General features: G+C 36.2%; 2 protein-coding genes across 3 annotated transcripts in view; one reads left to right on the forward strand and one right to left on the reverse strand.

Moving 5' to 3' along the window:
* Positions 1-2624: 2624 nt before the first annotated feature.
* Positions 2625-24879, reverse strand: part of RTFDC1 (replication termination factor 2 domain containing 1) — a 28059-nt gene continuing 5804 nt past the window's right edge. The window contains exons 6-10 of one of the 2 annotated variants that reach the window (XM_009694581.1): positions 8767-8880; positions 5683-5737; positions 5530-5603; positions 4501-4526; positions 2823-3000 (exon numbers count right to left, since the gene is read on the reverse strand). In XM_009694581.1, coding sequence (XP_009692883.1) covers positions 2823-3000; positions 4501-4526; positions 5530-5603; positions 5683-5737; positions 8767-8880 — 447 coding nt within the window. Of the gene's footprint in view, positions 3008-4500; positions 4527-5510; positions 5604-5682; positions 5738-8766; positions 8881-24879 lie in introns of both variants that reach the window. The other variant, XM_009694573.1, reaches the window with a different exon arrangement.
* On the forward strand, positions 16082-20231 carry GCNT7 (glucosaminyl (N-acetyl) transferase family member 7). The gene is made up of 4 exons (XM_009694562.1): positions 16082-16212; positions 17651-18682; positions 19139-19234; positions 20005-20231. The coding sequence occupies exons 2-4, from the start codon at positions 17707-17709 to the stop codon at positions 20229-20231; spliced, it is 1299 nt and encodes a 432-aa protein (XP_009692864.1). The 5' UTR covers positions 16082-16212; positions 17651-17706.

Raw genomic sequence — 24879 nt, forward strand, 5'->3', positions numbered from 1 at the left:
CCCCACAAAAAGCAAACCACAACAAAGCAAACATCCTCCAGCAAACTATTTGCTTGCTTCTATTACAACTTGCCAAGTCAACGTTCCAGTCTCAACTGCCTAACCCAGCCTGCCAACAACAGAAGTGTCAGTTTTTTGCCCCTCTATTTTATATTAACAAAAGTCAATTGTGGTGACGAATTGCATCACATGCCAACAATATATCACATTCCTTCACAGCTGCTTTTTGTAAAGAGAAGGAAAAGACCTCATCAGTCATTGACAACACTTCTATAAACCATAAACATTTAAGAACTCCATCCACAAAGTCAGGATGGTAAACTACCAAACAAAATTCTAACAAACTGACATAGCACAAACTGTCAATTCCAGATAAGAAACCCAAGTGTATATGAAGAATCTGTACATTAACCAAATCTCAGTAGTCATGAACTTATTTTAACAGATGAGCAGGTCGGATTAAAAAAAGGAAGTCTGTTATGCCCCAGTGAGCAGGAACGCCTGTTATCAAATCAGCAGGCTGGACTGTGCCTAACATATTCTCAAGCAAAGGGAAGCAAAACTGCATTACTGTGTTTTCTTGTATTCTTTAGCAAAGTAATCGCTAAATCAAAAGCATTAATTCCCTTTAGGATTTATAACTGATTTAAATAAAAGAAAAATACACTCCTATAAAACACTAATAGGACTTTAACATATATTGTCAAAACAGAATTAGACTGCAAATAAAGTGCCTGCTATAGTACATCTTTCAGTGCAGTACTTTCATTATCTGTAACTAACAAATAACAAAGGATAATAATGAAGAGGAAAAGAATACAGAACAGGGAGAACAAAGCTGATTACTAGACATGCATACAAAATGTGGTTGAGTGCTTCCTGGAAGCTCAAGTAAACCTCAAACTGTTTGATATGATGTATATATGCATTCACATCTTTGGAAACCAAAAATGCTTACCACCATATAAATTCTACAGCAAGCCAATTTTTAATTATACTTATCAAAATAATAATAAAATCCTAGCAGTTTCATTCAACATGCTTGAATCATGGAGACCACCTAGGCAAATATAAACACAGCATTTGAATCTCCAATTAACTCTTGCCAATTATAAATGGGGACAGTTTTAAAAATAAATCAAGAGGATAATTAATCATTTTCACACACAAAGGTAACAATGTAACATCATGCATTGGTTTTAAAAGCCTCCCTACTTTCTGCATTTCTATTCTGGTTAATTTGTGCCAAGATTATAAAAGCATATTTTAACTTTAAAACACAAAGAGAGGAAGGTGAAAAGCTGCCATCCCTCCCTCTGGTCATTTCATGTAGATGTTACTGGATTCAAACATTCAGCCACTAAATCATTGCTATGGAACATTAACATTTTAAAAGAATTCCTGCATTTGGAAAAAAGCTAAGAGTAAAAGGGCCAAAGGAAAGCCCATAAAAAGTTGTTCTGTTCTAACACTGACAAAATAAGCTCTTGTAGATTTGTTCAGCTGAACATGAAGTGTTACGATCATACGACAAGAGCATGTTTTATTTAAATCAACATCACAGGGATAAAAAGCATAAATATAAAAGCAAAACTGAGTGACATACTATGCTTAGCATCTTTTTGTAACAAGCAATTAAAATTCAAATAGTTTGCTGTTAGGAATTTTATATCAGAAAATAAAACAATGTGTACTACAGACATTGTGAAAGCAGCACATTTCAGTTCCCTGTGAAGTGAAAGAGAAACGTTCTCAGAAACTAACTCCAGCCTTGCAGGGTTCCCTCCATCAGCCACCAATGGGTTTGACTCGCATGACACTGGTGCCCAATCCTTTCTCCCTAAAAAGCCAGTTAAGATCTCCCTGATCCTATTCTGTCACCACCCATTTTTCTCTCACCCTGTGCAAATGCTTATATTTTCATGCAAGCTGCTGAATTTAAAATGGCAAATTGCTCCTCAGAGATGTACACACAACCTTACTGTTTCAGCAGAAAAGGAAAGAACCTCATATTTTTGTTCCACTGTATTCCAATCCTCTGACAAAAGAAAGCAAGCTCAGAGCTGATACTTCTAACTTTAAAACACACATCCACAAAGAAAACCCCCAAAAGCCTTTTGGGAAAAAAAAACAACCACAGCCTTACTATTACAGGCTCATCTTTATAGATAATGATTTACAAGTGAATACTGTATTATTAAAAACAGGCTACAACAGTATGTACAAGAAGAATGTTGTACAAACATTTTCATGGTTACGCCTTTATATATTCCATCAGAAGGTAAACTACCTGAAAATACCTACAGAGCCTTTAAGAAACATATACTAGTTCTACTGAGGGCCCAGTTAGCTAGTACAAAAGAAAAGCATTATTGCTCTTTTTACTGTCAGAAAGTTTAAAAAAGTTTGAATTTCTGTACTAACACACCAAAAACTATAATTACAGTTGCAGCAAATATCAATAGAAGAGGACAGCTGGCAGATCCTTCTACCCTCACTCCTACTACTGAGGAGATTAGCTAGTGTGACTAAGAATGACAGCATCCAACTGGGAGAAGAAAAGAAAAATTTTTGCGCAAATAATCCATCATTTTAGAATGAGGTCTGCTGATACAACATGGATTCTGGTGGTCTATTTCTTATTTAACAGAATTTGCAACTAACACAAGTTCATTAGTTATTCACAAGTTTATAGAGAGCTTACAAACGGAGTAATTCCAGATAACATCAGACTACAACAAAAGTTCTGTATCAGAGTTGTACAGAAAAAGCCTTAGGGAAGGAAAGCAGTAATGAATGTTACAATCAGGCTCATCATTGTTTCAGAAATAGTATGCTGTGTGAGTAATCCAATTGGAACACTCTTCCTTTGAACGTTTTGCTGAGCTGTGTGATGTAAAAATAGATTTATATGCCTCAGATTTCTCCTCGCTGTCTGCAATGGACCTCTTCGTAGTAGCAGAAGCAGCCTTATTGATTTTTCCTGGGACAGATGAATTTCTGTTATCTGACAGAGAAAAAGGAACAGAATGAAGCATGAATAATAGCTGTCAATTGATAAAAGTATATTTAAATAAAGATGTAAGAAAGTATTTAAAAATAATGTGTACAGAGATGAAGTATATACATTTTTTCAGGGCTATAGCAAATATATCCCATAATTGTACTCAATAGCAAACACGTTCCTAACAGCAAACATGTTCCTAGCTTTTAAAATATTTACTGCAAATGTATTTAGAAATCTTGGAGAGAGAGAGGAATTCTTTCCTACTTGTGTAAATCCCTTGCACTGTAATTCAGTATTGACAACATTTATTCATCTAAGTGAAAAATGTCTCTGAACTCTAGTCTTAAGAAACATGAAAGTATTCCACCACCCTGAAGTATTGTTTAGAAATTAGCTATCAAATGACAAAAGCTAAACTTGTGACATACTCTCCCCAGGGAATCTATCTCCTCCCTTTATTCTTTGCAAAGTCATTTATGACCAATAACAATGGTTTGCATCATTTTCTATTTGGGATAGGAAAATGCCCATCCCTCTGTTTCTGATACCATCTCCCTCAGTGTATTATATCTACTGCTACAACTGTCCCCCCTCTTTCTTTACAACTATTTAGTCTTCTCCAGAGTTGAAGGACAGTATTTTAAAAAGCATGTGATAAGTCTCTTGTGCAAACAAATGAATACATAGAAGTCTGCAGAAACTCTACATATTTAGTTTAACTTAGGCACCGTGGTAGGTAAATAGGTAGCAGGGAGCCTGTCTGAAAATGCACTTAACTGATTTCTGCATATAGTCATAGGAATCATATGCGCAATTCTAAATCATCATAGATCAGACCCTTTTTATATTTGGAGAATGCTTCTTTTAATGCCACCAATAGTTATCTGGAAAGAAATACCAAACATTGGATTTGAAAGAATGAATATGTATGCTGCAAGTCCAGAAACCTTAGGGTGCCATGTTCGCAAATTAACTCCTATGCTACTGGCATTCCTCAGTCCACGGATTTTCCTTTATTTTCCTTCTCTCCTCTTAATCTCTTGCTGGTCAATATAACTGCTGCCAGAAACATAAACCAGTGACCTGACATTTCAAAAGGCATATTTTTTCTTTTACATTCTTGGAAAAGAAAAATACATCAAACATCATTAGAATGACTAGGTTCCTAAACATCCAAGAGCAATTATAATCACCTGGAACGAAATATTTTTAAAAGTCTGTCCTTTATAAAAACAAACAGTAGAGGGCAGGTAAGGTATTTCTGATGGAAATTCTCCCAGCTTCTCACATACTTTATCTACAGTTCATCATTTAACTATTCTCAGATTCTTCAAACAAATTACATTGACTTTTTCTGTGGCTGTAATGTACATGATTGAATACTTCACACAGAAACTTCAGACTTTAAAAATGTACTCATTCTTATAGTTCTGTATGAAAACATCAGTATGGATTGGTGACACTAAATAACATAATATACATTACATAAAGACAGGGCATCATCCTTTGGACTAAAGGACTACCAAGTTTACTTTTAGCTGCATGACTGCTGTAGGTACATCAGTACATCCCGAAGTTATATTCTGCTGCTCCCACAGAGACACAGGAAATTAGCAGCTCAAATGGAGGACTAAAAGTCAAGTCATCAGCTTGGGATATTTTAATATACTTCATTGAAATAAACTGCCATAACAGATTTCTTGACCACTTGTACTTCAGGAAAACAACTATTAATTCTCCTCACACTACCTCCTAGTAGTAAAACAGATATACCAAACCCTCGACTCTTATCACTGTGTGAATAAGAATCTCTAATGTAATTCATTCAAGTTGGTTCCCACCAACTTAAAGCAATATTGGAATGACATAAACAAGCAAATCTGGTTTGTTTCACAGTGAAAAAAATGCAATGTGGTGAAAAGTGTTTATTATTTTATTAGTTATCTGCATCACTACAGCACTTGCCAGTCACAAGCGTGAGCAGAGACCTCATTATTTTAGGTATTTTGTGAAAGTATAACAAGAAGTCAGTCCTCACTCTATGGACTATTTACCCAGAGTATACAATGATGGATAGCAGATGGGACAAAGGAAAACCGGGCAGAATAAGAGAAAACGGACAAATAGAAGCCCTCACACACCTTTCGTAGAGTCAGTTTTGTAGATTTTGCAGATTGTAAAGCAAAGCTCTGTTTTAAGAAAAACTTAAATTGACTACAGTTTCTATTGAACAAGGAGATTTGTGCATATTTATGAGGCAGCTTCCTACTCCAGCTTGGAAAGGCAGTCTTTTAGGACAGACTTTTGAAAGACAGGGTTCTTTGAAAAAGTGAGTTATGACATTATGGCTCCCTTGAAGACAGGAGTTGACGTTTTATTACTGAGACAGATATAAAAAAAAAAAAAGGAAGTGAGAGGGTGTAACCAGAGAAGGATATCTAATATGATATTTTTCAAAGTAGAACTGTTTGTTCACATTTCCACATTTAGATTAAACACTAACCTGAACTTTTGGTGAATACAATCTGCCTCTTTTCCCCAGAACTGGAATTGATACAATCTTTTCCATTCTTAGCCTTTGATGGACCTGGAGAATCTATGAAAGAAAAAAAATGAAATCATGAATCTGCTTCATGACTCAGAAGGCTACACATAATTTGTAGCTGTGACATTACCTTCAATGGTATCTTGCTGAGAAGCGGATTCTGCTGACTTACATTTCTTTGATTTCTGAAACACAAGCAGAAATCTGGTAATGTACTGAAAGAATATACAATTCCCAACTTGTATTTGCTAGACACACAATTTCATTTAGTACTTTTTTATGTCCTACACACCGGAACTCTTCCTTCCACAATATTGATCCACACTTCTGGTATTATTTCTGTATGCAAAAATATTAACCCTGAGAACCTTGAAGTTACTTTAAAGAAAATCGTGCAGGCCAAAACTAAACTGTCTGGATATGGTATTTTGCTTTGTATACTTTGCAGGGGGTGTGTGTGTGTTATCATCATTAGGTAATCTGATACTCTGAACCCACATGGCAGGACAGTAAATTGCACTATATTAAACAGGACACAGTTAACTGTAATCAATAAAGATGTTTGTCAATAAAAAATCCCTACTGGGTAAATTTCAATAACTGGGCCCTTTGTTGCAGGTTTGCTTGAGAAGAAAGGATGCAAATAGCCAATCTAAATTTTTTAAAAGCATCTGTGGACCAGATTTTTCAAGTTAATTTATGTTTGTCCAGATTAAAAAACACAAAAAAACCCAAACAACAGCAATAAGAATCCCATTACTGGCTTTGATTATATAAATGCCAAACTGCAAAAGAAAGATGTATTAAAAGTCATTGGTGTTATTATCACAAAAGATGACTCTGTATACATTCAGAATGGTGTACATATTTCAAGAAAGCTGCACAAACTCAAAGAAAATAAATATATTTAAATGTGTCACAAAAATTAGGAGAACCCATGCTGTCAACCACACGATTAATGCTTGAGGAAAAAAGTGCCATAGCAGATGTTGCTGCAAAGTTTATCCAGAAGGTGGCGGCAGAGGGTTACTATTGGCTCTCCCGGTGTCAGTCAGTCTACATTAAAAACCTCTTTCCAAGGTGCTTCCACCCTTGTTACAATGCGTGGATTTATAAAGAAAAGTTACCTCCCAGTATCTGGCATCTGAATTATCAGATGTTTGTAAATATACGTATACATATTTCATTACGGGCACATATGACATAGTTGAGCTTGAGTAATTATTTATACTAGTGCTAGCTGCACCTTCCTTCTGTTTTATCTCATGGGTATAAAGAAAAGGAGTGTGTGCGCTCCCTGCTCCAAGCACAGTAGGTCCACTTAGGCTGCTCCCCTAGCTGAAAGAAGGAACTGAGTAAGAGGTCTGAACAGCAGCGCCAACAGATCCCAAACCAGAAACTGTCTTCTGATACTGGGACTGGAGCTCACAGATGTCACGATTAGAGTGAATAGTTCCAGTGACAGCAGACAAGGCTGGTTCTAGCTGCAAAAAGATCAGCTGGTGCAGCAACGCAAGGCAGTACTGCAAAAAACCCACCAGAACTCGAGGATGGAGTGCAAGAGGCCTGCTGAGATATTTGCAAATACTACACCTGCCTGTAATATAAGTCTCCACTAAACAAACCAAAAATATTTGCATATTGACCCAAGGCATATAGAGCCTAAAGACCAAAGCATGATTTCCTGTTGTCTGCCACCACGAGCGACTGCGGTAACACCGTAGAAGACAGAATTAGTCAGCACACTTAATTACTTCTTCTTTGTTGCGCAGAAGTTGGGGTCAGCACCAGCTTTCAGACTATTTCAAATTATTTGAGCCAAAGCTATAGGTGGTTTGTTAGGGCCACCTTCCTAACAAAAATCGAGTGCAACCAACCACTACTTTTGGGCCCGATTACTCATCTATTGTGATCTGCAATACTCTATCATCAAATTATCTGTAAAATTCTTTCAAACATCTAATTACAAAATACTGAAAAAAACCCCCAAGCCAAAAAACCCATCTGAAGAGACAGCATGGGATTTACAGCATTGCTCTTACGCCAGAAGCTACAGGACACTGAGTGCAGAGGCTATCAACAGAGAGGAAAGAGAACAGCAGGATTTCTACAGGTAACCGTCCTTTTGTTGTATTGCCCAGGCCCAATGATGCTGTATTGGCGCAGATTAATAAAGACCCTATGATGAGAAGGAATCATATGCTCACTGGTAAGTAAACAACTATTTGTTTCAAAACAATCTAGGAAATCATTTGTATGCCATCTAATTCTACAGGCAGACAAAATCAAGTGCAGTAATAGGGGTGAGATGATCAACCCCCATCTAAAGTCTCAGTTGCTGAAAGTGTCAGACAAAGATGATTCACGCTCTTGAGATTCAATTAAATCTGTCTGCACTCTGGACTGAGTCAAGACTAAAGTTTTTGCTTGCTTTGTCATCCTCCAGAATAGCAATGCCAGTTCCGAAAAAAATAGCAATGCTGAAAAAAGTCCCATATGCAGAACTGTCATTTGACAGTACAGTACCACAGAACAACTACTACTTCACAGAGTAGCAGTATACAGTAGAGCTGCAACAACTTTATTTCCATGGCATTTTGCCTCATCAGATAAAAAAAAAACAAAAAACACAAAAACCAAACGCAAAGACCTCAACAGTATGGTGGGAAGTCACATCACCAGTAATCAGTCAGGACTATAAGAACCACAAAACACAACAAAATTTCCAAATGGTGGTCTTACAGAATCAGATCAGGAATCTATGTATCCCAGTATTGTGTTTCTGACAGAGGCTGGGAGAGAATACTTGGCGATCAAAAAGCTCGTAACTTGCCATCAGGAACTACCGCACGAAACACAGGAAAGATTTTCCTCATTACCAGAACTCACGCAAGCTCTTTGTTTCAAGAAAAACCTAAAGTATAGCTGGCACACTGCCCATTTTACCCACAGCGTTGAATCCTGTGATTTCCAGAGCACTATGCACTGCTTGCTAGTCAAAAGTAAGTTTCAGTACATGCAACTTCAATATGCTGTTGGCAAAATACGCACATAATTTCATTACTTTTAAAAGTAGCACTGAAGTCCAACACAGCTTACTGAGTAAATTCTTCTGTCTGCACAAAGATTAGCAAAGCTATGCAATCTAAGAACAGATTGCATTACAGACAAGAACTCTTTCAACTTCATTCTAAACAACGTACAAAAATATTACCTTTTCTAATTTACTTTTAAGTCTTCTATCTTCCATCCTTTTCTTCAATACTTCCACATCTTCTTTATTACCATTAAGGATAATCACATCTTCCTCTTGAAACGGAACACCACACTTCAAGGAAAAAAAAAAAAAAAAAAAAGACAAAACTAGTATTTTTTTCACAATCTTTATGCTGGCGAACCTTTGTTAGAATTAATACTGTGTTTAAGGTCTCCAAGGAGGTCTCCAATCTTTCCCCTTGCTGCTGTGTCTTTTCCAATAGTTCTTTCTCTTTTAATAGAGTCCAATACATCTTCTCACTTAAAACGTCAATGGGAAAATCTCAGTTGATTTTACCACAGAGGAAAATAGTGCTGATTGATAGCATCCCTCTCCATGAAAAGGAGAATACTCATCTTACCAGTGAATCGTGGACTTTTGATAACCACATTTAAGAGCAGCTCGCATATCAATCTGCACAGCAAATTCTGTAACAATTTCAGAAATATGAAAATATTTTGTTCTTCTTCAAAGCCCTATTCCATGCAATAGGGCTATGTAAATTGAGTATTTATTTCACTATCAGTCCCTTATAAACACCACTCTTAACTAATTCTTTTTTTTCTTTAAATGAAAGGTCCCATTGTATATTTTCTGTTCACAGGTTTCTTTTTTTACTAGCATAAAACGTACAGTGACCAGATTAGCCCTAATTAGAACCTACTCAATTTTCTGAACCCCAAAGATAAAAACTAAAACACTGAAGTACTTCCTGATTTTTTTTTAAGTTATGAATGCATTTGAGTAAGATCTAAGCATTATGTTACTCTGCTCTAGAATTTGTCTTTCAATTTAGTAATACAAGAAACATCTGATAGGAGCAGTTCCTTTACACCGACTAGGAACACCACCAAAGGTGTTACTCCTCTATGTGTAGAACAGACAGCACCAGGGAATTTTTCTCCCCAAGAGCTACACAGAAAAACCTGTTTAGTTTGGGTTTGTGTTTTTTAATTTGTTTTGGTTTTTTGTTTGTGGTTTTTTTGTTGTTTTGTTTTTAAATTATTATTTTATTTTTTTTTTAAAATTACTTAAATTCATTAACCCAGCCTTGCCATTTGAATGTTCTTCATCTGATTTATTAAACACTACCAAGTTTCGGAGCACATTTATAAATTAATCTGGATAATGCATGTAATGTGTTTCACGTAATTCCACATTTGTTTTTTGGCTGAAGACACAAATGTTTCACTGCACACATTTTCAATCATTTGGTACACTGACTACGATGATTTCTCTCCTAAGATCTCAATTTCTTTTTTTTTGTTGTTGTTGTTTTATTAAAGATGCAGGCTTTCTGTTAATCTGCAAGATTAGTTTATAATCCTGCCTCTGTCATTACTCTTCTGCTTTCTAAACAAAGGTTTAGAAAGGTTACTCATGTATTTGCAGTAGGAATTAAACAAATGAAAGGACATATGGATAGTACTTTGACTACAGTCTCCTCAAGCGATGAAGAGAGTTTAAAAAATGAATCTGAACACAAGTGGTCACAGAGATTATGAAGGAGAAGCAAGGGTTAGAGAGATGCATATTAAGTGAGATGCATATTAAGTAAGTCAGGCAGAATAATAAGTCACACACAAGAAATGGGTGAGTAGCCCAAATTTTTCCATTGCTACTCAATGAGCTAGTGTTAGAAATACCAGCTTGGTATGATCTCAGACACTACAAGTGAGAAATATAGAAAATCAAGATAGACAATCAGTCTTCATACTGAGGCAGGAATGACTGGCAGCTGTCTTGATTCTAAAGAAGCCCTACACATTCATTTCTAGTGGAGTGTTTTCTGAATACAGCATGAAAGACTGGCACCCTCCTACAGGCTACTGATTTAAGAAGTAATTTCTGCAATAGTTTTTTAAAACATATTCTGTTAGGCATACAAAAATAAGCGGACATCTCCTCCAAGTAAAAGTCTGTCAAAGGACTCTAATTTCAATAAATGTTGCATTTTGAAAAAGTAAGCAAATCCAGGTTCCCATCTGGAAAACACAGGTGGAACTGTTCTAAAATGAAAAATATTTACAAGAAGCAGGGAAATAAAGACAGTATCCTCTTACCATTCATTGAAACAGGTAATTTTTTGCCATGACAACCACCAGATTATATTAGAGAGACCATACCCTTCCAGACATACTTTAAGTACAGCAAGTTATAGGCATAGAACCAACTCCACCTTCCCAGGTGTCACTAACTCCAGTGGCTACGATTCATTGCTGCATCATACATGTGGATCAAACATTTTTTAATTGTCAGGACTGTTGGATGCAAAGCTTTAATTCTTAAAAAGTTCACTATCCCTTCATGCAAAACAGGAAAGATTTTTATCTCATCATTTTGAAACGCGGAGATAAAAAGCAGAAAGAAATTTCAGTTTTGCGAATTCAGAAAGATTGTTCCTTCAGCTTAAGGTCTTCTGGGCAGATGTTTGTTTCATGATAACACAGGGTCTCCCTTGCTGTACCTTGTTTATATTGGGACTTTAAATACATATGAAGGTATTTGCTGTAGGTCCTTGCTGTTTTTGCAGCACCTTGAATAGAAGACACTCCTAAATGAGACTGAACTTGAAAACTATTCTGAAACGAACAAAAGCATTAGAACAGCAGTTTGCAGATTTGAATGCAAGATTCAATCTGTAATTGAAGAGTGAGATGTTAACTGAAAGATATGTTGGACAAGCAGCATGATTTTTGTCTAAAAGCCTTTTCAGGGTCCAATTATAAAAGCATGTTCAAAACTCTTTATATCTAAATGGCTTAACATGCATCAAGGAATTATTTAAAGGGTGTGCAGGTATGATCAAAAAGTCTTCAAAGTCTGATACTAATAAATTTATGTACCCTACAGATCCCACATGTAAATACATACATACACACACACAAAAATCAACTTTACAAAAAACCAAACCCCAAAACAACACGAAGACTTAAAACAGTAAGAACAATAAATATATTATGAGTCATAAAAGACATATTAGTTCAGGCATAAAAATAATATTTTAAACTTAAACTAGTAAAAGAAAGTGAGAAATTGCTGTTTCAAATAACAAAGACCTAAATTTCAAGCCATTTTAATACGGTAGCTTAGTTTCTTACCCTTCCTTAGAAAATAAAATACAAGAGGTTTTTTTTTAGTAATAATGAAATCTTAGTTTAAGATGATTTCCTGAATTCTGAAGTTTGCAGTTTCTTCTTAAGTTTCAGCTACATAAGACAATTGTTGTACCTCATTTCTTGTTAAACTACTTTTGACAGAGTGATTTTTTTTTTTTGATGCAGCATCTAAGACATAGTTCTATCCATAACTACTCCAGTCTTAATGTAATACAAATAACCAACAGGCAAATATGTTTTCATGTCTAAATGTTTACATCAATGTTAGTTTAATGTCTTATGAGAAACCTGAAACCTCTTCCTTAACTCGTGCAGCCCTCCTAAACATGACCATTACAAGGAAATGCATAAAGACATGAACATTTCTCCAAAATAATTCCCACCAGATTATGGAATATGTATGACCACAACCTGACTGTCCCTCTTTAAACAGGTATTATTTAGAAAGAGGACTGAACAAACATCCTGTTCAACCAAGGACCATATCACCCTTCATTTACCAGCCACACAAGCTCATGTATTAAAGATTATGGTCTCTTGTAACAGTTAACTAAAAACGTGTTTTAAGAGAGATATCTTCCAGAGGTTTATTCATTAGAAGTTCAGTAGTGTAAGATTTGATGACCACAATTTTTGACATTGCCACCAGACTCAGACATACAATGGGTCAAAGAGTAAATGATAACTTGGGCAGAGTGGAGTCTCCTACATACTAATTCACCGAACGTGAACACTTGGAAGTTGTAGCACCTACTACAAAAAATACTGTCCCAAGCAGAAGTCTCTATTTACAGAGCTTCCCTTAAAGCCAATAATAACATTGTATCTGCCATAACTGCATCTGTGCCTTAATTCACTTTGAGGTTTTCTCCTAATTTCTGACTCAACATGCTGTCTTTACCTGAATGCATCCAAAATACATCAGCCTTCTTACTCATTTCTAGAACCCCAAAGCTTCCCAATTCCAGTAAATTTAATCTGGTAACTTTTCCTACAAACCCCAAGAACCTTTATAAAAGTAGTAACACAGTAAACATTTGGTTTCAGAAGGAGATATTTCATTTAACATCTTTTAAGCTTCTAGCTACTACAAATGACCAGAGGCAATTTTTTTACTATATTTATTTCCTGCAAATTGGAAAGTTTCAGCAGGCAAACAGTTAAAAACTGGGGGAGGAGGAGAAGGAGGAGGAGGAAGAGGAGCAGAGGGTTCGTTTCCTTTCGAGTTCTCATCATCCAGTATGCTCGGGTAGCAGTGCAGAGGTTAAAGTCTCCGAGGTAAAGCAATACTATTTATAATCAGCAATGTACTCTACATATTTGAAAGTCTCATTTCAGTCCTTTAAAGGCTGTCTCCGAAAGAGTGGCAACAGAATTTGGAGAAGCTCAAGTTTTCTCTCATTATTGTGAAGCAGAGGACATTTCTGAAGCCAAACAGCATTATTGCAGCATAAATACGCTAAGCATTGCGGGAAGCCAAATGAAGTCTTAAACGAAAACATTCACGTTAATGTTTAACCCCTTTCACTTAGACGAGATCTCCACACAGGCGACAGAACGAAGAACGCTGCCTGAATTCTGCTGAAGGACAATGGTACTCTCTTATTTATTTTTATTATGCTGCTGTCTCCTGGCTAATTTTGTACAAGGTAAGGCTGAATAAATTAAGACTGTGGGACTTCAGGTTTTTGCTTTTCCTTTATTAAAACACAACGTGTTTTAATCTTTGTAAAGTGACAAATATTTTCACGTCTGAAAGACCATTTCACTTAAAAAAAATCCTCAAATCTGCAATAAGGTTAATTTTTTTTTCTTTTTTACTTTGTCATAGATGCACAGTAGGATGCGGTCATTACTATTACTGTTGTTTATATTACAAAAATCACAATACTTATACATACTTGTCAGGCTCGGTTGCAGGCAACTTAATTTTTTTACAGCCCTATAACTTAAGGGTTTAAATAGCTTTCATAGTATTTGCTTTCAACTGTTACGAGGTCAAATACACAAGGGAAAAAAACCATAGCAGGAAAAGAGAAAAAATAGCAAAGATAAACAGCTAAACCTCCATAGATCTGTTCAATATGTATCAGTAAACGGCAATGCAGTATTTCTGAGGCAGCATTAATTGGGTTTGATGAAGAAATTTTTTCTTTTACTTGATGCGTGGCACAACACAGAACCACATTCATCATACTTACCCAGGCTTAAGCAAAAATCAAAGCAAAGTAAAAAGCAGTTAAAAGCACCGATTTTAACATTAAGATTTTAAAGGACTGAATTAGTATTGACTTGTTTTCAAAATGTCAACACTAATGCCTGCAAAAACACCTTTCAGACAAAAAACAGACATAAAAAGATTTGGAAATAAGGAGGTAATGCCTTTTAACCATTTTATTGGAAGATGAAGTATTCCCAAGTCATTTGTTTCACTGGATTATGAAGTCATACGAACTAAATATTATCTAAACTTTAATATTAAGCAAATACAAAGAGTACAGACAAAATAGAGTATTTAGAGGTGCAATGATGCAGTCCAAAATCCTGTGGCAGGAAGAACCAGTGAATTGTAAAATGATTTGTTACTATGAAATGCACAGCAAAGTATATAGCTAATGGGGTCTTGACGAACTGAGATGGTATTTCACAGGCTTGTTTTTAGGCATAAACATAACTCCACTTTTCTCTAGAGTTTACCCTTTTAATCGAGATGGAGGAGCTTAGGCTTACAACAACAATTTTCTGTTAAGTAATATCCATAAAAGCAGCCACAAAGGTGCTTGAAAATCCCTACAAACAGGTTGGTTTTTGAAGAGTGTCAAACACTACTCTCAGCACTCCTAAAAATTAAGACAATTTCATCCTCCAGATTTACAAAATCTAGCCATAACATAGACAAGGCTGAGTTTCAGAGAGACATTCTGATAACAATTAAATACCTATAATGACACTCTTGCATAATAAAACTAAAAGGCAAGAAAGTCACAGACTTTCTTCTCACAGTCACAGACTGGGTTATGCCTGGACAGTGGATCTTCTCAACGTTATGACATCTTGCTCTTCAAGGGCAGGAGGAAATATGGTAGCATAGTCCTTGACAGCAGACAATAGCATAGGGGCTAGAGGATTCTAAGTGGCAAATTTCATACACAGTGAGACCAACAGCTGCAATTCTAGCTCTAGATCTGGTAAAACACTAACAGAAAGCCATGCTTTCATTCTATAATATACCCTGAGGCTGAAAGATGTCAAATTCTGTTCTCATAGGCAAGGCTTCATCATTTAGTTATTCCCCAGAAACATGTTTAACACTGCAGAAGCAATTGTGTCTTCTTACCTGATAATGGGGTGTTTGTGTACTTTTATGTCACTCTATGAAATACAGCTTCTAGATGCCACACAGTTCAATAGGAAAAATGCACAATAAACACTTAACAACCTGAAACATCCCTGGAAGCTATTATTTGAAGGGTAATAAAAATTTAAGTGTATGAAACAAGTTATAGCTTGGTTCCCTAGGGAACTATCCTTTGCAACCTGTCCACAAAGATGTATTTAAGGAGAAAGCCTGATGAGTGCGCTCACTCTGTACAGATATTCTATATTCTAAGCAGGTATAAAGTCTCAAATATTTCTGTAACTGCCTAGTGTCTTCAGTGTAATTCTTATGTTCAGAATGAACCTTCCCTGTGACATAGCATAGAGATCTCATCACATTCACTAATTCAGAGGAACGTCAATGCTCCTCCTGTAATTTTTCACTCAGGATAGCAGTTTTTCTGACTCTAGGTCCACAAAAATCAGTGCTTCCCTAACAGACGCTCCCTCTCCTCAGTTTCTGCTGTAAGGTACATAGTGGGTCTTGTATGCAAATCTACTCTTGGCTCTGGTAATAGGCTACCGTACCGGTATATTTCATTTTTACTGCAAAAATCCTGACTTTCACTTTTCAGTGGTGGTCCTTTTCTCTTCCTTTCCGCACAATATTGAAAGGTTGACATGGATTTGATTTGCTGAAGTTTTTTGTTCAAACGGATGAAAAAGACTCACATCAAGGTTGTTTACTCTGTAAGTGTATGCCTTAGGAGCTATGAAGAAAAATTATTCTTCTGGGACCCAATTTCCTAATGTTTTTCTTTGGCCTATGCATTCAATGCAGACTGAGGAGCACTGCTGACAGAACATACAAGCAAAATGGATGAACCTTCCACCTAACATACAACTCCTTTCTGGAATGCTGAGTGGAAAAGAGGCATTCTTCCAGCATGAAATCCAGTGCATACCAGTAAGGACAATAAGATAAATATGTTTTTTCCCCAACAGCTTAATAAGATTTTACAATTGCAGTAATATCGAGTATCCATTCTCTTGGTTCAAATTCTGCTTCTGTTCTTAAGGCTTTTAAAATTCTATCCCTCATTTCTACTTTAACGACAATGCCCTCTTTATTTTCAAGCTTCTAAGACAGCTGTATACCGAGTTTTCACTAAAAAAGCATTTTCCACATCTTTCTAACAAAAACCTAGAGCCTTCTAACCACAACAGCATTCCTATAAAGAAACTACCTTTATAAAAATATGCTTGTTCTGTGTTCCTGTGTAAAACCAAATATGCTGTGATGTTGGCAGCTGCAAAGCATGAAATACTTACAGGTGAAATACAAATTTTGTTAAAACCAAATTCATTGAATAAAAGAAGAGAAAATAAATTATCTTTAAAATAAAAATAAAATCTTTCTTAAATTATCTATTAAGCTTAATGGCAGTTGATGGAACCTTCCCCCACCCCTGGTATTTTCTCTAGGAAGTTCTATATGAAATGCTTCAATGATAAAAGACATCACGTTAATTGCTGTGGGATTCAGGCCTGCTGCACTCTCACTCTTCTGACTTTTCAACAAGGTATATGTAAGGGAAAAAAAAAAATCACAATGGAAAAACTCCTCTGCCAATACTGATGTAAATTACACAGCTCTCTCTGAATGCTGAATATGAGCAGTAGTGTACTTACCTCATGGTATGCACATATGCTAAAAATAAGAAATGAGTGTTGTCTGCATGTTCTGTTTTCCAAAGCACTAATACAAAGATGTCGGGGGGGGGGGGGGGGACCACAGGGGGGGGGGGGGGGGGAAGTCTAAGAGTTAGAAACATTTGCTGACTTTATAAGGATAAAAACCCAGTGTATTTTGTGGATTACGTTTTAGTCTCTGTCTCTTCCTTTTGTTTATTTAATAACTTTTTTCTGCTGATTTAATTTACTGAATTCTGGTCCTCCGGCAGAACTTAAGGTTTCCCAGGCCTTAAGGAAATCTCAGCAGCAGCCACCCCTTAGTACACAGTGCTTACGCATCTTCCCTATTCTAAAGCTAGACCATGACCAACGTATGGCACTGGACTCACCTACTGGCACATGCATTGCCTCAAAGTAGAAGAAACTTCAATCTGATGGGCTAGCCCCCCCTCCTTGCTCAAGTAATGAAGCGTACAAAGGCATTTTGGGTTCTTTGGATAATTTTGTTTGTCCTAGAAAGACTGTTTCATGGCTCTGCAAGTACCATTTCCAGTGGCTGAGTACACTGCAGTATGAGCATGGGCATACAGAGTTCCACCTAGTAACTGGAAAGAGAGTAATCTCAACATTTATAAATGCATCACTAACATGTCAGCTACTAAAAAAAGTCAAAAGTTCTCTCCCTCTCTTTATCTCACTTTTCCTTTCAGATAATCTGAACACTTAATTAAACTATGATGAGAAGACAGTATCTGAAAAATAAAAGATGAACCCACTCGATGCAACAAAATCAGGATTTTTAGTGTGCATTGCTGTCTGTATGTTCATCTACACTTTTATCTACCTAAAGGATAACCTTTCTGAAGAGCCAAATAAACAAAAATTTAATGCAGATATAGCAGAGTGTGGTTTTTACCCGGATGAACTTTGTTCAGCTCTTTTTGTGGGGAAAACTGCTGCCTTTAAAATTGGAAACTTCTGTCAGAATACCTACCAACCTAAAACACTCAGCTGCATTCAGACTTCGTGCAACTGTTCCACGGTTTTGAAAACTCTGCATTTTATCACAAGACCACTGTCAGATGAAGAAGGAAATTTCTCATTGGCATACATTATCACAATTCACAAGGATCTGGAAATGTTCGTAAAGCTGCTAAGAGCTATTTATATGCCTCAGAATATTTACTGCATACATGTTGATGAAAAGTCACCAAAAGATTATAAAGCTGCTGTACAAAACATTGTTAATTGCTTTGAAAATATTTTTATTTCCTCAAAAAGAGAAAATGTTGTTTATGCAGGATTTTCAAGATTACAAGCTGATATTAATTGCATGAGAGATCTAGTTCATTCCAAAATTCAGTGGAATTATGTTATTAATCTATGTGGTCAAGATTATCCCATTAAAACAAACAAAGACATTATACAATACATCAAAAGTAAATGGAATGGTAAAAATATGACTCCCGGGGTAGTCCAACCACATCATATGAAACACAGGACACAGGTTAGTTACAGAGAATATGTACGTTCTGGAATGTCATATGTGTATCCAACAAAGAATATAAAAGCTAAACCTCCATATAATTTGACAATATATTTTGGTAGTGCCTATTACATACTCACTAAAGAATTTGTACAGTTTACATTGACTGATGCACGTGCAAAAGATTTGCTTGAATGGTCAAGAGACACGTACAGTCCGGATGAACACTACTGGGTCACACTGAATCGTTTAAATGGTAAGATATATGTTATTTCTACTACGAATAACCCCTGGACCAACAGCATTGCAAAGTCTCTGACATAGAGAGCTAGTGAGCTCCAATTCAGAGCTTAACACCAGCACTTAATTGAGTTGTGTTGTGTAAATATGGCAACTTCTTCAGTCTTGATGCTGCCCTTTCAAAAAGTCACATCTCCTGATGGCTGAGAAACAAAGCTTGATTCTAGAAAAGTACTACTTATGGTACAAGGCTAGAAAAATGTTGATTAAAAAGGAGTAAATTTTTGCTACATGAAAGCTCATGCTCTCAAGGAATAAAAAAAGCAGTAAAACTGAGAATGGTGTCTGTTCTTATGATGTCATTATCTACAAATAAATACTTAATGTGGCTACATTTAAAAAGTTTTCAGCAGTGAAAATTTTCCCTGTAGTAAGTAGAAAGAAATCTTATCAGAACCTTATGTTTTTAAAGATGCTCCAGGGGCTACACCCAATGCAGACTGGGAAGGCAACATACGAGCCATTAAATGGAAAGATCAAGAAGGAACCATGCACAAAGGCTGCAAAGGTAATGTGAATTTTGATCATGAACTCAAATTTGATTCGCTGACTAGCATTAATTGCAAATTAGGTATTATGCTTTAAACTAGCTATTAAATTTGCCTCAGTGGTCATATATATTTTATTTTGGAAGTATTAAATAAAACAGCAAGCCACCCTACTAAATTACTCCACTGTACCCAATCTAAATAGCTTCCGATATATTCTTGCAAAGATTGTCACAGTATCCATATACTGACACCGTTCTTTCAACCTCCAATTACCAAAGCATTAACTTGACTGATCAGTTTCCAGTGAAGAGGAGGGGGTTTATTTGACAAGTATGTTTGTCAGATACTTTCATCAACATTGGGTTAAATCTCTTCAATGTGAAGAACAACAAAAAAAGGAGAATAGTGCTGACCATATGGAAAGCATGCAAAAAAAATTTTTAAATATGTAAAACTCAGTACAGTGATTTACTACATGATTAAACAGGTATCCAAACAGAAGTAGGAGATCAGAACTTCAGCATGCCCAACTACAACACACGATATTAAGCAGAGCAACATGTCAGTGAAGTAGCTGGAGGTAACACGTATCCACTTGTGTAAAATACAAAACCAAACCCTCGCCTTTATGTTTAAAATCTAGCATTATCCTCCAGATATATTTCAGTGATGCTCTATATGAAATTAAAAGGCAATTTCTGTTAGTAACACTAGAGTGAAATGATTTTTAAAAATTATTCTGTTCAGCTTTCTGCTGCTTTCAGATACCTTCAATTTGTCTTTGCAGGTCATTACCTCAGAGACATCTGTGTCTACGGACTAGGGGATTTGCAGTGGATTATTGAGTCACCTCATTTGTTTGCCAACAAATTTGAGCCCGCAACATACCCACTTGTTACGGACTGCCTAGAGAGACGCTACAGGCTTAAGGTACTGCACCAGGCAGAAGTCCCCATTGAAGATCACTGGCGTTTTCAGGAAGAGAGCTACTTCAACATGAAACTGAATGTTTGAGCTTAACTAACATCTAAACAAGCATTCAAAATACTGACAGAAACCAGTAACATTTTTAGCCATAGACTTCACTCTGTGTATTACAGCATGAGGGTAAGCACAACGCTGTACTACCAGTCTGTCAGTAAAATAAACAGGTTTTATTTATTACAGTAAGATAAAGAGGAACAACTGCTAATGGGTTAATTCTCAAAGAAAATGACATGTCTAAATCTATAACTTTTTTAAGACAAGGGGGAAGTTCATAATCCTTTAAGTGACTTATTTAACTGGAAAAATACATATTCCTCATGTCTGCAGACAAAAAAAGGACTAACTGGTATGAAAATAATAAAATGGAAGCAATGAATGAACAAAGATAAAATATGAAGAGCACAAGTTAAAGTCATGTCTACTGTACGCCTTATGAAATAGATCATTCAAATAACAAAGTTTGCACGAAAATTTCAGAGTTTGTAGATAAGCAAGTGACAACCAGTTCCAGACACAGTCCGTTTCTGTTTTCGTTTGTTTTTTTTCCCTGTGGCCAGCCGCATCTCTAATTTCATTGTGTAGCACGGCAACATCACTCTTGCCCTACTCAGGCTTTGCTCCTGATGAAAACAGTGTGTGTGCCAGTAACAGTAGTAGGGATCCTGTAATGCATGTTTACCTTTAAGTCTGTTTCTGAGACTCTGCAGGAGTTTAGGGCAAGGACACATGGAAAATTTGAGGCCAGAGAATAAAGGAAAAGGCATCTTTCAATCCCAGCGTACCTGCGAGAAGCAAAACTTCCCTGAACGTTGCACCAGTCTGCAGCAATTGGAGATAACACCTAGCAGCAACCAGGACAAGCATCTCATTTCCCAAACCCTTTGCAGACCAAATGCAGCACTCGCTGGTCTACAGTAAGGAAGTGGCTTTCAACACACGCCACCAGGAACAGCAATAAAAAAAGAGCAAGGATCCAGCCTTTTTCCAGGCAAGAGTTGCTCTTTCCTCTTCAGGACTCTTAAATTAATCCTTTCACTCGTGCAACCAAAAAGATTGGGGGAATATAAGGAAGCATTTAGATGTGGTGCTTTGAGACATGGTTTAGTGGGTTTAGTGGGCATGGTGGCGTTGGGTAGAAGGTTGACTTGATGATCTTTGAGGTCTCTTCCAATCACAACAATTCTATGATTCTATGAAACAGATGGGATATAGGTGGTGGTCTTTCATACAACATGACAACTATTCCATGGGATTAAACGTCTTATAAGACCATCTCTACACCCTGTCTCCAAAGGTCTTTAGTTAGGTGCTACTGATGGAACGAGACCAGGAGAAACCTGAATTGTGAGAAGTAATTTCAAACTGTTCATCCTCCTTTAAATGTATTTTGGTAAGAACGCAGATGGACGTTTCATCCCAGTAAAACCAAATAAACTTCCAATTATTTTTCATGGACTCTGATGGGAACTAATAAAATATATCTTGCTATTTATAAGCTCACTTGATTAGAAACCACAAATTATAAATAAATGTCTAGGAGCAATCTAGATGTACACTTCAATATGCACCCAAAATATCACTCAGTTTTTACAAGAAAACTGACTTACAGATTGTTTTTCCAAAAAATCAAATGAATCAACAAATGACCCAACAATAAAACATGAAAGTTTTTCATTACAAACTTATTCCCAGGTTCCTGGAACTGTACTGCTCGTTTTCCCACAGGAGTTTCTTGGAAACATAATTTCTTTCCAATGAACTTTAACCTAAAGAAAGACCATCTGGTCCCTATTTATTTACAGAAAATTACAAACTCAACCCAAAGGCCTGTACTCAGTTTCATCTATAATCTAGGACTTATCTTGTGGCTAAATATTGCTGAGGATGCTTTTTTTATGGTGGGAAATAAAGAAAAAAGAAAAAAAAAAGCCATGCAGCAGGTTCACACTGAGCTTGTTGAGAGTCCCTCTGAAAACCATTACTGAAGCTAATGGGTCTCTGGCATGTATTAATCATAGCAGTATTAATAATTAAATTTCTCTCCAAACCACACCCAATCCTCTGTAGGGCACTACCAGCATTTACCTACTCCGTGTTGTCCTTTAAAACACAAATGGAACATTCCTTGTTACCATCATTGCAGCAAATCCAGTATCTCGCTTTCACCTTTCATCACCATCACACAGAACAATTGTTGTGTTTCACTTCTGAATTGAATTAAAAGGATAAATTCAATAGCAAGGCACTATATAACATGGGCTTGTTTTGCAGAAACTGAACCAGTCAAACTAGGAGAAAAAAATCTGCACAAAAGCCCTCCTAAAATATAATTTAGATATGACTTTACTCATGCCAATCCAGGAAAATCATTGGAGTGCGATCCTCCTTCCTTAAAGGTCTTCATGTTTTAAGCAAAATTTTACATATATAAAATCCCCAGGAAAATTGTAATTAAACCACCCCATTCTCAATCGTTAAGAAACGGTGTTCTACTCATTATTCTGAGTGACCATAACCACATTACATTCTTCTAAGATTTTTGTACTTCTAACAACAGTAAAAAATAAAAATCTGTGAAAGCTGAGCACATTTAAACATACATAAAAAGCATTCATTAAGTTCTGTATACATTATCATATTATAAGTAGATTGATCACAACTTTTAGATCTCAGCAAGCAATGTTCACTAACTTTTGGTGACTGCTGATATAAGGCCATATACTGTCAAAGTGACCTTGTTCAAGGAAACACTATGCTCTACAACATACTGCACACACATTAATTCTATATCTGAAAGACGTATGCATAATTTCTGTTTCAAAAAGCCTGAGGCACATGTTCAATAGCTCTATATCTAAATTAAACATTTGATTAAGTGTTTTATATGGCACAGACTTTAATAGTTAGGGTACTATTTCAAATGTTTATTAAGAGTCTGTTTACTTCAAAAACAATTCCAAAATAAATTTTAAAGTGATACAAGAAATTACATTTTAAAATGTAATCTTGTCCTTAACTTCCAGAGTGACTCCCAGAAGGACTTCCACCACAGATTCAATAACCACTATCCTGTCTCCAAACGGCCTCTATCATGCTATTACACCAATAGTAACTTCTTAAATAGGACAGCCAATGTGAAAAATTGGTAATGGTGCCTTTTTCAACCCTCCAAAAGTGAGGTTAAATAGATGCTATATGCTGCTAGGTAATTCTTTTATTCCATCATTTCTAAAAGCATAATTTTTGTCAAATAGCAGACTTCCAAACAAGCAGGCACCAAAAATTGCCCATGCAAGAATCGGGAAGCCAGTTAGAACAGAAGTTCCAAGACATTTAATCACTTTGGGGCCCACTAAAATCTACAGAACAGCACAGATTAGCACTAACTTACAGTCTTCAAGATCCCAGTCAAATACAAAAAAAAGTGACTAGAAACAGTCTTGTTTGTTCTTTTAATTTTAGTAGTCTGTTGCAGAATTAAACACAACATTAGGTGAGAACATCCTACTCAAAAGTGCAAATTTTAAACTGATCATTTCCATGTCACATATAATTCTTCCTGAAGAACAGGAAACAGGAGGCAGCAGAAAACTGATCTTCAGGGCTTCTGCTACAGAATATACATCACCAAACTCTATTATCTGGAAGCTAAGTTGTTTCTCTTCCTGATGATTGAAAGTCCTATCATGCCCATTTTAGCATGTGACTTAGTACCGATAGTTTAAATTTTCTCTTCTTACTGTACAAAACCGCAAAAATATGGCTCAAACAAAATACATTTCTGTGTAAAAAGGTATTACAAGTTTTATTTGTACTCATAAATTGCTCTGTTTTAGACAAAGCTCTTTTTCAACTCTTTTCAGTCTAAATAGTTAGAAGCTTCAAAACTTGTCCCAAGCATTTCATTTAACAAGACTGCTCTCCAACATAAACCAACACTAGAAAATTTTCATTGCTCTTTCAAAAAATCTTTGGCCAGGGAGTTTTCTATTTTGGCAAGGCAGTTTAAAACATTTACCATTTAGGCAATAAGAGACAATCTCTTTCAACACTGCTACAGTGTCTGACTGTGTGTTTGCCTTAGAGTTTTCACATTTTAATGTTATTTTTTAACTTGAATCCTTCAATATAATGCTACTTAAGACGTAAAGCAAGAAAGAACAGGTTACTTCCAAGGGAGATAAGTCACTTAGGAAAAGGTCTCATAGATTAACTACAGTTGCCTTACTAAAAGTCCTTCATCCATGACAGTTTCCTATCACATTCTTGTGCCTTTCCCTAGTACCAATACAGACTTTTAAAACAATTCCCGTAAAAGCAGATAAATCTATGTAATATTGTCAGTTTTTCATGTAAAGCCTCTATTGAAGCAAATTCTTTGAAGGAGAACTCCAATAGAAAGACTGCTTCATCCTCCCTGTATGTAGGCTCCATAAAACCTTTCAAATCTAGTACGACAGCGAGTACTGTCAAGATAAACCAAGGAATGCTGATTTCTTCATCTTGGTGTTTCCCATTTCCTTGAATTAGACAAAACCTGCATATGCATTCAAATTTTTTCCTAAACACTTATTTCATGATCTGCATATCACTAGGCAAACGGATAGCTCTATTTCTGGTATGAGCTGCCACAGAAAAAACTGAGAAGAAAACTGAGCAGTGAGACAACTGTCTG

This window comes from Cariama cristata, unplaced genomic scaffold, assembly GCF_000690535.1.
Source record: "Cariama cristata isolate BGI_N322 unplaced genomic scaffold, ASM69053v1 scaffold31110, whole genome shotgun sequence".
Lineage (NCBI taxonomy): Eukaryota > Metazoa > Chordata > Aves > Cariamiformes > Cariamidae > Cariama > Cariama cristata.